At 46.9% G+C, this 14,635-nt stretch overlaps 1 protein-coding gene across 1 annotated transcript; it reads left to right on the forward strand.

Annotated features, from left to right (window-relative positions):
- Nucleotides 1-7,047: 7,047 nt before the first annotated feature.
- LOC147094322 (putative G protein-coupled receptor 139) lies at nt 7,048-14,241 on the forward strand. The gene is made up of 2 exons (XM_085973922.1): nt 7,048-7,151; nt 13,089-14,241. Exons 1-2 carry the CDS (start codon nt 7,052-7,054, stop codon nt 14,018-14,020), a joined length of 1,032 nt encoding a protein of 343 aa, XP_085830048.1. The 5' UTR covers nt 7,048-7,051; the 3' UTR covers nt 14,021-14,241.
- Nucleotides 14,242-14,635: the final 394 nt, after the last annotated feature.

Below are 14,635 nucleotides of genomic sequence, written 5' to 3' on the forward strand. Positions count from 1 at the left end.
CGGTGCCAATACCCAACCATTCACCCACTGCTCCCCGGCTCCAGTACACAACCATTCACCCACTGCCCCCCGGCTCCAGTACCCAAACATTCACCCACTGCCCCCTCAGCTCCAGTACCCAGCCATTCACCCACTGCCCCCTGGCTCCAGTACCCAACCATTCGCCCACTGCCCCCGCAGCTCCAGTACCCAGACATACACCCATTGCCCCCTCGGCTCCAATATGCAATCATGACCCCCGACACCAATACCCAACCATTCACCCATGGACTGCCGGCTCCAATACCCAAACATTCACCCACTGCCCCCCGGCTCCAATACCCAACCATTCACCCATGGACTGCCGGCTCCAATACCCAAACATTCACCCACTGCCCCCCGGCTCCAATACCCAACCATTCACCCATGGACTGCCGGCTCCAATACCCAAACATTCACCCACTGCCCCCCGGCTCCAATACCCAACCATTCACCCACTGCCCCCCGTCTCCAATACCCAACCATTCACCCAAGGACCCGCGACCACAATACCCAACCATTCACCCACTGCCCCCCGGCTCCAACACCCAACCATTCACCCACTGCCCCCCGGCTCCAATACCCAACCATTCACCCACTGCCCCCCGTCTCCAATACCCAACCATTCACCCAAGGACCCGCGACCACAATACCCAACCATTCACCCACTGCCCCCTCGTCTCCAAAACCCAACCATTCACCCAGGGACCCCCGGTTCCAATACACAACCATTCACCCACTGCCCCCCGGCTCCAATACCCAACCATTCACCCACTGCCCCCCGGCTCCAATACCCAACCATTCACCCACTGTCCCCCGGCTCCAATACCCAACCATTCACCCACTGCCCCCCCCGGCTCCAATACCCAACCATTCACCCACTGTCCCCCGGCTCCAATACCCAACCATTCACCCACTGCCCCCCGGCTCCAATACCCAACCATTCACCCACTGCCCCCCCCGGCTCCAATACACAACCATTCACCCACTGCCCCCCGGCTCCAATACCCAACCATTCACCCACTGCCCCCCCCGGCTCCAATACCCAACCATTCACCCACTGTCCCCCGGCTCCAATACCCAACCATTCACCCACTGCCCCCCCCCCGGCTCCAATACCCAACCATTCACCCACTGCCCCCCCCCGGTTCCAATACACAACCATTCACCCACTGCCCCCCGGCTCCAATACCCAATCATTCACCCACTGCCCCCCGGCTCCAATACCCAACCATTCACCCACTGCCCCCCCCCGGCTCCAATACCCAACCATTCACCCACGCACCCCCAACTCCAATTCCCACCCATTCACCCACTGCCCCACGGCTCCAATACCCAACCAGGTGTTGTATGCATGTGGGTTTGCTTTTAATCACCTGAGCTTAAAGTAAATGATTTTTGATCCTTGCTTGTGATAAGTACATGAATTGAGTACTGTTTGTATTCTGCTAATTTTACTTGTAACCTCTTGTGGATTTTTAATTAAAAGAAATTTCACAGATTCATTGGGTTTTGTGTTGTCTGTTCCACGAGTCTGAACTCTATAAACTATCAGACAATCAGACTGTCTTACAACTCCCATCTGCACCAGTTCTCCAGCCACACATCAACATGTCTTATCTTACTTCTCCTATATGCTCCAGGACATGACACTGGGAGTAATCCAGGGATTACTGCCATTTTTGGTCCTGCAATTTAACTTGCTCTGGAAAATGTGCCTGTAGGAACACAGCCCGTTTCCTATCTCTGTCATTGGTTCCAACAATGATCATGGCTGCTGGCTGTTCATCTGCCCTTCGCAAAATGTTATGCACCCTATCAATGATGTCCATCACCCTGGCATCAGGGAGGCAACATACTCTGCGAGAATCACGACGACTGATGCTGTAACGCCTGTCTCTCCCCGCTGAATGTCGAATCCCCAAGCACTACTGAATGTGCTCGCATTGCTGCGCCCCCTGTGCAGCCATTTGCCCCACGAAGCCGTTTAGCAGATTCACCCATCTCTCCCTTCACCAAGCTCTTTGCTCTAGGATGCACTCCCCCAGGGTGTCATCACCGTCACTGGTATCAGCACGGAAAACCGGGTTGAGAGGGCCAGATTCGCGGGGGATTCCTGCACGGCCTGCCTCTTCCTCACCTGCCGGCTGGCCACCCACTTACTCCCCACCTGAACTCTCTGTAGCTGCGTGGTTACCACCTCCTGCAACTTTTTCTGCGGGGGAATTGCCATCACCCGAATGCCCAGCAGTGACTCCCGCCGCTCCTCAGTCTCAGAAACCCTGAGCTCGAGAAACTGGGGGCTCTTCCTGCACACGTGGTTGTCCAGGAAACAGGAAACTTTCTGCAGCTGCTAAATGCCACAAGAATTGCAGGCATCGGGTCTCAGCTGCCCCTTGATCTTGATTAAAATTGGACCTGTATTTGTAGGGAACTGATTTCCAGGATTAAGAGTAAAACGCTGGGGTCTGGCTTCAAATTTTACCGCTCTTTCAAAGAACAGGCACTGGCACGATGGGCCGAATGGCCCCTTCGGTGCTGTAAACTTCTATGATTCTATTCTATTATTCTATATATATTAATTTAGCACTCCTTACTCCTACTTATTATTTAATTAATGACGTACATCCGATTTTTATTCAATGCAGTTCAGATTCCTTTAATGTTGCTATCCTGAACCTAGTTAATTTTATTCCTAGATCTAATTAGTTACACTATTTTGTGTATTTACTGTTCTTCCTTGATTTAAATTACCGAGCATTTCCTTCCCCCTCTGCACCGAAGTCCCACTCTCACCAACTTCCCATCACCACTCAGTTTAGCAGATTCACCCAACGCTGTCTTCACCAAGCTCGATGCTCACGGCAGGTGGAAAACACTTCTCCATTGAAAGCACATGATGTTCATATTATTGTATTATTATTCTATCAGCCCCGAGGTTTATTGTTTAAATATATCTGGAGATCCAAGCTGGTTCTGTTAAAGCAGAATGACAATGAGTGCAGTGGGAAATGTGAAGAAACAGCAGCAATTCCTTCTGCTCACTGTACACACTGAGGGCAATTATTGTTGAGCAGCAGCCGCAGTGGAAACCACAGTTCGCCGGCCCCTCTTCATCTTAACTGTGCGCCCCATTTTATAAATAGTGTGAGGTAACTTTAAACACAATACATGACAATACATTCAGCTGCAATGTAGATTCACGCTGCCATCTTCTGACTATTGTCTGATTTAAAGTCAAAGTTTCCGTGAAATTAATGTAAGGTGGAAATACCGGCCAGGACACCGGGAGAATTGCTTGGGATGGTTTTACGATGTTGAAGAATTAGCGAACAGGTCCCCGTAGAGTTCCTTCTTTCCTATATTTGGTTCAATCCATCATTCACGGATTGGGTGTCTGGCAGGTCACTGATTCACCACTTCCTTTAATTTCCCCGATTGGCTTCCCGCTCTTCTCAGAGAGATTCTTTCGCTCAACAGGACTCCTGCAACCTGTCGGTTCCAACAATCCGGGAAGCTCCAGCCCCGTTTCGATACAATGAAGTGGTCCTTCAGGGAGGCCGTGTGTCAGCCCTGGCTCAGTTGGTGACACCCTGAATCAGAAAGATATTGGGTCAGAGACCTGGGCACTGCAGTGCCGCACTGATGGAGTGCTGCACTGTCGGAGTTGCCGTGTTTTAGCTGAGACGTTAAAACCAAGCCCCGTCTGCCCTCTCAGGTGGGCGTAAAAGATCACATACGGCACTACTTCGATAAAGAGCAGGGAAATTACCCGGTGTCCTGGTCAATATTTATCCCTCAATCAACTCAAAACAACAGATTATCTGGTCATTGTCACATTGCCGTTTGTGGGAGCTTGCTGTGCACAAATTGGCTGCTGCGTTTCATAATAACATAGGAAAAAGGAGCAGGAGTAGGCCATAGAAACCCTCGAGGCTGCTCCACCAATCAGTAAGATCATGGCTGAACTTCCACCACAACTTCAGTTTCCCGCCCGATCTTCATATCCCTTGATTCAGTTGGTGCGCAGATATCTATCGATCTCAGTCATGAAGATAGTCATCCACAGCCCTATGGAGATTCCCCTCTCTCTGACCACATTTACCTGCTGCTGACCCTCTTCCCCCTCTCTCTGACCCCATTTATCTGCTGCTGACCCTCTTCCCCCTCACACTGACCCCATTTACCTGCTGCTGATCGTCTTCCCACTCTCTCTGACCCCATTTACCTGCTGCTGACCCTCTGCCCCCTCTCTCTGACCCCATTTACCTGCTGACCCTCTTCCCCATCTCTCTGACCCCATTTACCTGCTGCTGACCCTCTTCCCCATCTCTCTGACCCCATTTACCTGCTGCTGACCCTCTTCCCCCTCTCTCTGACCCCATTTACCTGCTGCTGACCCTCTTCCCCCTCTCTCTGACCCCATTTACCTGCTGCTGACCCTCTGCCCCATCTCTCTGACCCCATTTACCTGCTGCTGACCCTCTTCCCCATCTCTCTGACCCCATTTACCTGCTGCTGACCCTCTGCCCCATCTCTCTGACCCCATTTACCTGCTGCTGACCCTCTGCCCCATCTCTCTGACCCCATTTACCTGCTGCTGACCCTCTGCCCCATCTCTCTGACCCCATTTACCTGCTGCTGACCCTCTTCCCCATCTCTCTGACCCCATTTACCTGCTGACCCTCTTCCTCCTGTCTCTGACCACATTTACCTGCTGCTGACCCTCTTCCCCCTCCCTCTGACCCCATTTACCCGCTGCTGACCCTCTTCCCCCTCCCTCTGGCCGCATTTACCCGCTGCTGACCCTCTTCCCACTCTCTCTGACCCCATTTACCTGCTGCTGACTCTCTTCCCCCTCTCTCTGACCCACTTACCTGCTCCTGACCCTCTTCCCCCTCTGCTTGACCCCATTTCCCTGCTCCTGACCCTCTTCCCCCTCTGCTTGACCCCATTTCCCTGCTGCTGACCCTCTTCCCTCCTCTCTTTGAGCCCATTTACCTGTTACTGTCCCTCTTCCCCCCTATCTCTGACCCCATTTACCTGCTGCTGACCCTCTTCCCTCCTCTCTCTGGCCCGATTTACCGGCTGCTGACCCTCTTTCCCCCTCTCTTTGAACCCATTTACCTGCTGCTGACCATCTTCCCGCACTCCCTGGCCCGATTTATCTGCTGCTGATTCACTTCCCCCGTCTCTAGGATCCCATGTACCTGCTGTTGACCCTCTTGCCACCTCTCCCTAACCCCATTCCCCTGTCATGACCCTCATTCCCCCTCTGGCTGACCCCATTATCCTCTCTCTGACCTCCCATGCTCTAGTCTCCCCATCCTCCGACCCCCATTGCCCCTCTCTTTCCACGAGGCCCCAATCTGTCCCTCCAATCCATTTTCCAGTCTTCCTTCCTTCTCTCACCTCCCGAGTCCCTCACTGATTATATATAGGCCTTGGAGTTGATGCAGCACAGAATCACCTGAAATTTACCTGAGCTAAAAGGGTTAAATTACGAGGACATGTTGCAAAATATTGCTTCCATTTCCTTGAGAAAAGGAGATTGAGGGCTGACCTGTAAGAGGTGCTTAAAATGTCTAACGATTCAATAGGGTAGATACCGGGAAACAATTCTGTCTGGTGCAAGAATCATGAACAAGGGGACGTATTGTCGAACTCGCTACCACAATCATTAGTTGAATCGAGTTGCACAGATGTATTTAAGGGGAAGCTAGATAAATACATGAGGGTGAAATGACTAGAAGGCCATGGTGATGGGGTGAGAGGAGACTGGTAGAGCAGAAACAGCAGCTTGGACCAGTTGGGCCGAATGGCCTGTTCCTCTGCTGTATATTGTATGTAATTCTATACAATAAGCTTAACATTAGATTTATGTCATTCAGGAGCGAAATCAAGATGCACTTTGTCACACGATGGCTGGTGGGAATTTGAAACTCTAACCAACAAAAAGCTGCAGATGCTCGGGATTATTTGGAGCTTTCATGGCTGTGATCGATACATTGTTGTTAGCTGAGGATATGAAGGGATAAGCAGCAAAGCCGCGGAAACGGAGCTGAGCTGCAGATCAGCAATGATCAAATTGAATGGCGGAGCAGGCCCGAGACGCTGAATGACCTACTCCTGGTCTGAATGCACCTGTGTCCCACGGACTGGCCTTCGATAATATCACTGGAAAGATCAAAGTGAAACTACTGGGAATGGATAATAATAGAAAATAATGAAATGAGCAGAAACTCTAATCCCCACCGCAGCCCACAGAATCCTGGGGGATGCAGATTTCCACAGCGATTGTGCTCTAAATGTGGCCCAACCTATTTCAATATTGTATAGTACCCCATACCTAGATTATCCCTCTAAAGGAACAGGGCTCTGCCTTAACCTGTAACCTTTATAGAATGTGGATTTCAGTGAAATCCAGGATTTTTCGAGCCCCTGTCCATGGTTTCATTTTTCTACCTGAGATGTTAGATTTAATTTATTCCAGGTGTTGCTGCAAAGCCCGACTCTTCCCGTCCTAAAGACATAAATTCCTCACTCAATTGCCAGCCTAAACTCCCACATTGAAAGGGCTGAGTTTGGAGGGCCGGGGGCGGTGTAAACACTGAAAGATGTTTGAGAATTGGGGGAATTCTGTTGCTGCATCGACAGGAGTGAGCCGTGTGACGTCACAGAGGGGACCCTGAAGCTGCTTCTGTTGAAGGTGTTGCAGCGATGCGGTCAGAGCCCGGCTTTCAGTACATTGACAGAGAGAAATGTGAGCAAAGTATTATTCCAATCTTTGGGCGGTTTCATTTCAAAACACTTGTAATATCAATTTGTATCTAATTAGTGCAGCACAAACATGACAGTGTAGGGAGTTGACACGCTGCCCAAATGACTGGAAGTAATGTCAATACTCCTGATGCTTCCTGATCCCACGGGAAGTGTCCCTCAATTATAAATGGTTTTCTCTTAATCCCTCATCTCACAGACTCAGTTGAGCCCTGTGTCCAGTGCCAAGAGTCACCATCACTTCTCAGACAGAATGAGAGTTCCCTTAACTGCATATCCATTTACCATCTTACCGCCAGTTATACAGGCAGCAATGATTTACTATCCGATTATAGCAGCCATTGGAATCCCCGGTAAGTGATTCTCTTCCATTACTAAAGTTGTGAATCAGGGTTAACTCTGTTCCTGCTCCTATCTCGGTAAGTGTCCTTTTCTCACTGTTTTTCACAAGTCAATTGAAAGGCAGAAATTCAGTGACTGTATTTCCCGCTGTACCTCGTTCATTGACTGTTCATTTATTACCTTTTTAAGTTTCTTTAAACCCCATAAAAACTGCAGATTATTTTCTGCATTTAATGTCTTTCCAATGATTCCGTTTTAATTGAGACCTCGTGCAATGTGTGATTCCATGGAATATTTTAATTCCATTGTTTCCATGCCCCGCCAGATTTTCTCTCCTCCACTTTTTCCGGCTACATTCGTTAATATCTGACAATGTCTATATCTTACTGAACATTCACTGTGTTGTAAAATGCTCCAGTTTCTCCCCCTCTGACTCCCGCTGGGGACCGATCGACTGATGGCATCTCCTGGACATATACCTGGGAATCCAGACAGTCAGGACTGGGATTTGTTCAGTCTCATTAATCAGAATCTTCCCACTCTTCTCGGTCTGTTTCCAGCAAAGTGCTGGATATTGTTCCTGCTGATCACAATCCATGCCGAGGCTGGGTTTGTGCTCCATGCAGGGACATAGGCTCTTCCCCTGGTCTTCTCCCCTGACCGGTCACCAGCCTGTTCTCAGACTCCTCTTCACCCACCGGGCGGGCACTGTGCTGCCTTCAGCCGGTGGGGGGCAGCTCATTCCTGTCACATCCCTTCCAGCAGCTCAGACCGGGAATCCAATGCACTGAGAGTGCGATTGAAACAAAGCAGCGGCGCTCTGTGGAACTGTCCTGGCTTTGTCCCCATTTGAAAAATCCGTTTCAGCTTCCATCACCCGCATTTTACCCAGAGCGCCGATCAGAATCCGGGTTCTGATCCCTTTATACAAACCGGACACTTTTATTGTTCAGATCATACACTTGCATGTTGATATAACACCAGCTGAACTCTCAGCAAGCCTGGTCGCCCGGTCAAACCGCTGCTCACTACCAAGTTATATTAAGTTCCCTTCTGATCCTTACAGTTAGAAGATATTTGTAAAGACAGTTAACCAACCTGTCCCGATATACCTTCATCACCTCTTCCTCCATCAACCTATCCATTCTACTCTGAAACTGAGCATAGCTTCTGCCTCAACCACTAACCCTGGAACTGAACTCCACCGCCTCCCAACTCTCTTTGTGAAGATGTTTCTCCCGCTCCCTTTTCCAATGTACCGAATGTCTTCTGTTCAATCTTGTATCTATGACGCCTCGTTCTTGACCCCATCATTTGCTGGAATCAGTCTGTTTCTATCTACCTTCTCCCACCCTTCCATCATTTTAAACACTTTGATCATATCGCCCTGTAATCTGTGTCTGTGTTACATTCCTCTAGCTCAGATTCATAGTTTAGTGTGACTGAGCCCTGGGTATGAAACCGGTGTATTTTAACTCCGACATTACAAGGAATCAAATTCTCCCCTTCAGCTGGGAAACTGAAATCTCACATTCAGTGGAATGAGTTCCCAATACCCGCTGCTACTAAAAGTTCCAGGTTGCTTTTTGAACAAATGTGATCGGCATCAAACTCCAATATTTCTACTATTGGTTTTAAAACTCTGCCAGGTCTGTTTAAAGATGTTACTCAGTAAGGACATAGTGAAGTGAGTTGTCTCACTGTCCCACTGACTCTCACAAATCTCAGGGACAATGCAGCCTAATGCTCCCATTGGGAGCTTCGCTCCTGTATTAATAAGTCTTTCTCTGAATATTACAGCTCACAGGGTCCATTGTGGCTCGGTGTCCTGCACCAAGAGTCCCCATCATTTCTCAGAGATAAATAAAGTGGAATGTATTGTATATCTGTTTGTCATGTTCCCGTTCTACAAGCGGTATTTGGTGTTCCCGCTAACTGATTCTGAACTTACTGACTTTGTGAATCAGGGTTTATGTGTGTCACTGGTCTTTGTACATGTCCGATATCTTTTCTGTTCCTTCTGAAGAATTTGTTTTGGTTTTTCCAAATCAATGTCAGAATTTAATTGAATATCACATCCTCCCTGTCCGCCATCTTCCTTGAGTGATATGTTCATTGAGATCATAATGCACTTATAATGTCCAGCAAAAGCTCCAATTGTTATCTTCATTCAATGTCCTGTCAGCGGGTGTAATTTTAACTGTAAATATCGTCAGCACACGATGCAATGGAATGTTGGTCCCCATATTCTCAAGTTGAAATACAGTGTCAGTTATTTCCCTGCTTCAGATAAGGTTTCACACAGAAATTGTTAACAAAGGTGAGATTGCACAGTATTGGAGGTAACCTTGTGAGACGGGTTGGTAGTTGCTTGCGAGGAAGGAGACAAAAAGTAGGAATAAATGTTGATGGGATTTTGTTTTTTTCACAAGGGTGTTTAAAATCGAAAGTGAGCAAGTGATGCTTCAGTTATATCGAACCTTGGTCAGACCCCATCTGGAGCACGAGTTCAGTTTTGGACACCGCACCGCAGGAAACATGTATTCGTCTTGGAGGGAGTTCAGCGCAGGTTCACCAGAATTACACCGGGGCTTAAAGGGTTAAATTATGAGGACAGATTGCATAAACTTAGTTTGTATTCCTTGTGTTTAGAATGTTGAGGGGTGTTATATTCGAGTTATTTAAAATGATAAAGAGATTCGATAAGGTTGATGCAGAGAAACTGTTTCCTTGGTGGAGATTGGAGGACGAGGGGACATGATCTTAAAATGAGAGTTATGCCATTTAGGAGGGAAATCAGGAAACACTTTCTCACACAAAGGGCAGCGGAAATCTGGAACTCGTTTTCCCAAAAGCCTGTCAATGCTCGGTCAATTGAAATTTTAAGACTGTGATGGATATAACTTTTTATGGTATGAGTATCAAGGGATATGGAACCAAGACAGGTAAATGGAGTTAAGGTGCAGATCAGCCAGGGTCTAACGTGATGTCGGAAAAGGCTTGTGGGGCTGAATAACCTCCTCCTGTGTCCCTGTGTAACTGTGCATCAAGCTCCCAATTCATCGTCATTTCTGCAATGGGAGTTCCATTAATCGCGTGTCCATTTCCAGTGTAACTGGTATAAGTGATTTCTGAAGTTATCCTTGCCGCCCGTGGAGTTCCCGGTGAGCCATTGTTACCGATTATTGATTGTATAAGTCCGTGTCTCTTTGTATTACTGCTCTCCTTGCGGGTCTGCTCAGTTGCTGTGTTTGTCCGGAGGTGATTATTCTACAGATTACGGGTCAGTTTCAGAAATTCTGGGAATATCACGCCCTAACTGTCCTCCCTCTTCCTTTTGCGATATGCTTATTGATATTATAATGTTCTGTGCTTTAATGGTTATATTCGGGACATTGCACGGAGAGTGAGCCCGGAGACTGAAGGAACGGAGAGCTGGGGAAATAGAAACATTACGGCACAGCAGTAAAGATATTTTTATTTTTAACTGACGACATTGGTGGTTGGATTCTCAGAGTGGTGGATATTCTTTTCTTCATATTCCGTCATTGCACTTGGAAATAGAAACAAGTGTAATTGACGGCAATCGTTGTGTAACCAGATCGTTTGTTATTTAAGTGTCACCACTGTTTAAAGTGTGACTCTAAGTAAGGCGGGACTATAATTAATAAACCATTGAAACACTGATCCAATTGTTGAATCAATTAATGGTTTAGTGCATGATAAATGTGGCGAATAATTTTAGCAATTTTGTATAATGCTGCATATTTTAGATAAATAAATTACTGAAATGGTTTGACTCATTACAAAATATTGGTAACATTGGGAAAAAATTATCCCGTCACATTTGGTGCATAGTAACTGTGTCCAAAGCTTAGAAGTGCCGCCCTAACAGCCCTGTGGGAGCAACTTCACCACATGGACTGCAGCAGTTCAAGCAGAAGGTCCACCTCAACCTGCTCAGGGTCACTAGACAGCACCTCATATCTCTTATCTCTGATTCGGGGGCAGTACCTTTACAATATATTTCTGTATCCATGGAGATCCCCCCAGCTGCTTAACTATTTAAAAATTATACACGCCTAAAATCATGTCATATCATTTCCACCTAAGTGTCTCTTGGCTAAAGTCGGTTCTGCAGGAAGGCAGTGAATTATTTCTACTTCACCTACCTTATCTTGCAAAGGCTTTTCCTTCTGCACAGAGTTGTCTCTGATATATATAGTTCTAGTTTTTCTCTCTCTCTGTCTCTCAATCTCAATTTTTCTTTCTCCCTCTCTCTCCCCTCTCCCTTTCACTGACTCTCTCTTTTAGTCTCTCCCTATCTCGTTCTATCCGTCTCTCATTCTCTCTCTCTCCCACACACTCTTTCTCTCTCTTATTCTGTACCAATTAACCCATGACGCTTCTTTCCATGTCAAGCTGACAACCTGCCATTCGACACATTATCCTGAGTGAAACTCTGATATTGTTGATTGTTTATTCCGAATGCTCAGTTGTATATATTTCCCATGTCTGCTAGGATGTAATTTTGGAAAATCTTACAGGCCAGGGTGACAGATTCTCAATATTGCTCGTGTGTCGGATTAATTTTACAGATGGATTCGTCCAATTCAGAGGTACATCCTTCCCACTCAAACTTTCTGAAGCTGAATCTCGGCAGGTACTTTGTTGTCATGGGCTGGACAGCAGCCGCTATTGTCACTTGCACTGGTCTTTGCTGCAAGCTCGGGATCGCCGCCATCACCTCCCTCTGAAGTTTCATCCATTGTCAGAGGTGACAAAAGCGAGGTCGGGAGTGTGCTCGTCTTACATCATGTACTTTGGAAGGTTCAATTATTCCTGGATCACAGAACAAGGTCATCTTCTTTGTTGCTGCTCACATCTGACCTACTCCCCCTTGCGGTGATTGTTGGAGTTTGCCCACATGATGTTGAACTGTTCAAGGCACCGATGTCAGGACCTGGGGTTTCCAGCAAGGGGAAGTCGGTTGATCAGGTGAACTGTTCATCTGACTTTTTCCTGTTCTAACGAAGGGTCATCGACCTGAGACGTTAAATGTGTTTCTCTCTCTGCAGATGCTGCCTGACCACCTGAGTATTTCCAGCATTTTCTGTTTTAATTTCAGATTTCCAGCATCTGCAGTATTTTGCTTTTGTTGAAATGTCCATCCGGTGGTTTGTAAACAGAAACTGGTCGAGTTGACCCACAACAAGTCGCTTTGTAACATGGTGTTTGACATTTGTCTTTTCAACAGTTTTTAGTCATTCCCCCCAGTCTGAGAATCCAACCTGACAAATACGAGCCTGTTCTGACCCCCGCGTGGTATCTGCTCCCCTCTCCTGCCCACGGATCCGAACCCCCCAATGATCTCACCATCGGTGCTCCCCGTTTAGCATTTACCACATTTCGGGCCGGCATCATTCTCACTGCTCCTCAACTGTCATTTATCTCCCAATTTATAACTGACCATTCAGTACTTATTTTCAATCACTTTTCTTTCATTTTGTTTTCATTCGTTCTTCCGTCAATGAACTGCTACTTGTTGCTATTAATTATAACTCATTATCTGGCTGTCCATTTGCTCATACAATTTAACGTCCGGTAATTTACTCAGAACTCGTCGGGATTCCTTGCACTTCTGATGAAGCTGTGATGGTGGAAGAGGAGCAGCTCTGAGGAAATTCCCAGAGAATCCATGTTGTTCATGTTTTAATCTTTGCTGCAGGCGTTTATTTTCACTTATTTACTGCAGACTCTCTTATACTGAACATTGCAATTTTATGTTAAAATTGTTATCAACTGCACAATCCTAGCAGCGGTAACGAGTTCAGTTCCCATTCCCAGATCCTGCAGTAAAGTACATTTCACATCAAATACTGTGAAACTGGCTCCCTTGCTGTAACCTGAAGGCTGATTCCCTGTTTATGTCTGTTTCCCATTTACAGCGAACGTGATGACGATTGTGATCCTGTCCCGGGGAAAGTGCGGTCTCTCCAGGTGTATCACCCGCTACCTGGTGGCCATGGCGGCGGCGGATCTACTGGTCATTATCACTGAAGTGATACTGGTTCGGATTAATGATTATTATTTCCCAACTACCTTCCTGTTCCTCACACCTGTGTGTTCTTTCCACGCTGTCCTGGTCCGTGCAGTCACAGATATTTCTGTCTGGTTAACAGTCGCTTTCACTTTTGATCGTTTTGTTACCATTTGTTGCCAGAAGCTGAGGACTAAATATTGCACCGAGAAAACTGCAGCCATGGTTATAGGAACCGTGTGTCTGCTGTTCTGTTTGAAAAACATTCCCTGGTACTTTATATTTGAACACTCCTATACAATCGACAACGTGCCCTGGGGCTGTGATCCAAAACTAGAGTATTACACTCTAACTGCGTGGGTAGTATTTACCTGGATTGATCGCTGTTTCACCCCACTGCTCCCAATATTCCTGATGCTGCTGCTCAATGCTCTGACCGTAGGACACATTTTGGCGGCCAGTAGAGTCCGCAGGAGGCTGAGGAGCAGCAAGAATGATGCCAATCACAATGATCCGGAGATGGAGAACCGAAGGAAATCCATTATTCTACTCTTCGCTATATCCGGAAACTTCATACTGCTCTGGATGACATACGTGATATTTTTCTTATTAATGCGAATTACAAACCATTATTATCATATAGGTTTCAATGACCCAATGATTATCGCAGATTGTACCAGCTATATGCTCCTGCTATTGAGCTGCTGCACAAACACATGTATTTATGCAGTAACACAGACTAAATTCAGAGAGGAGCTGAAGATTGGGATGAAATATCCACTGAGAATAATATTTAAATTAGTTAAGCAACGAAAAGATCGGAGGAATTCCCAGCATTAGACCTGCATTGCATCTCATATCCCATCCTGAGTTCTTTCCATCTTTTACCGGAACCCCAACAGGCTCCATCTCTGCCCCAGGCTTCTCCAGATATAACGCTGGCCTCTATCTGACAAGGCCCGCGTGTTTCCATGTAAGAGTCAGTGAGCAAGGTAGAAGAGGTGGATGGTAAGGTTATAAAAGCGGTAGGGGTTTAATTGGATTAAATCAAACTCTGGACACAAAGAAATACAAGACCCAGCATTGAGGTTTAGGCTGATGTGAGAATGGGATGTTGATTGCTGGATGAGCGTCAGAACACGTGGGTTACACCAGTTGAGTGTGAAAGGAGAATAAGCCCGTCTGTAATTAATATCTAAATAATATAAGGACATGAACAATAACTGTGGTGGCTTATGTGTGTGGATTACCTGGAGAACAATAAACAGATCATTAAAACAATCAGCATGTGTTGTGTTGGACTTTTGCTTTCTCTAGTTCGTGCACAGCTCCTCCATCACCGGCGGGACTGTGGGATTTATTGGAACTAAAGCGATGTTGTTTCCTATAGTGAGACTCCTGGACTTGTGCCGATGAACAGTGGTGAACTCCGTTCCCAGCCACTGACTCCATCCC

Source organism: Somniosus microcephalus, unplaced genomic scaffold (genome assembly GCF_052327205.1).
Source record: "Somniosus microcephalus isolate GS21.2 unplaced genomic scaffold, FLI_Smic_1.0 unresolved_chr1, whole genome shotgun sequence".
Taxonomy (NCBI): domain Eukaryota; kingdom Metazoa; phylum Chordata; class Chondrichthyes; order Squaliformes; family Somniosidae; genus Somniosus; species Somniosus microcephalus.

What these genes read in the sequence shown, in the direction of transcription:
- LOC147094322 (XM_085973922.1), top strand. Translation starts at nt 7,052, where the DNA reads ATGAGAGTTCCCTTAACTGCATATCCATTTACCATCTTACCGCCAGTT. An exon ending in AGCAGCCATTGGAATCCCCG is followed by an intron (nt 7,152 to 13,088) that starts GTAAGTGATTCT and finishes TCCCATTTACAG; the next exon opens with CGAACGTGATGACGATTGTG.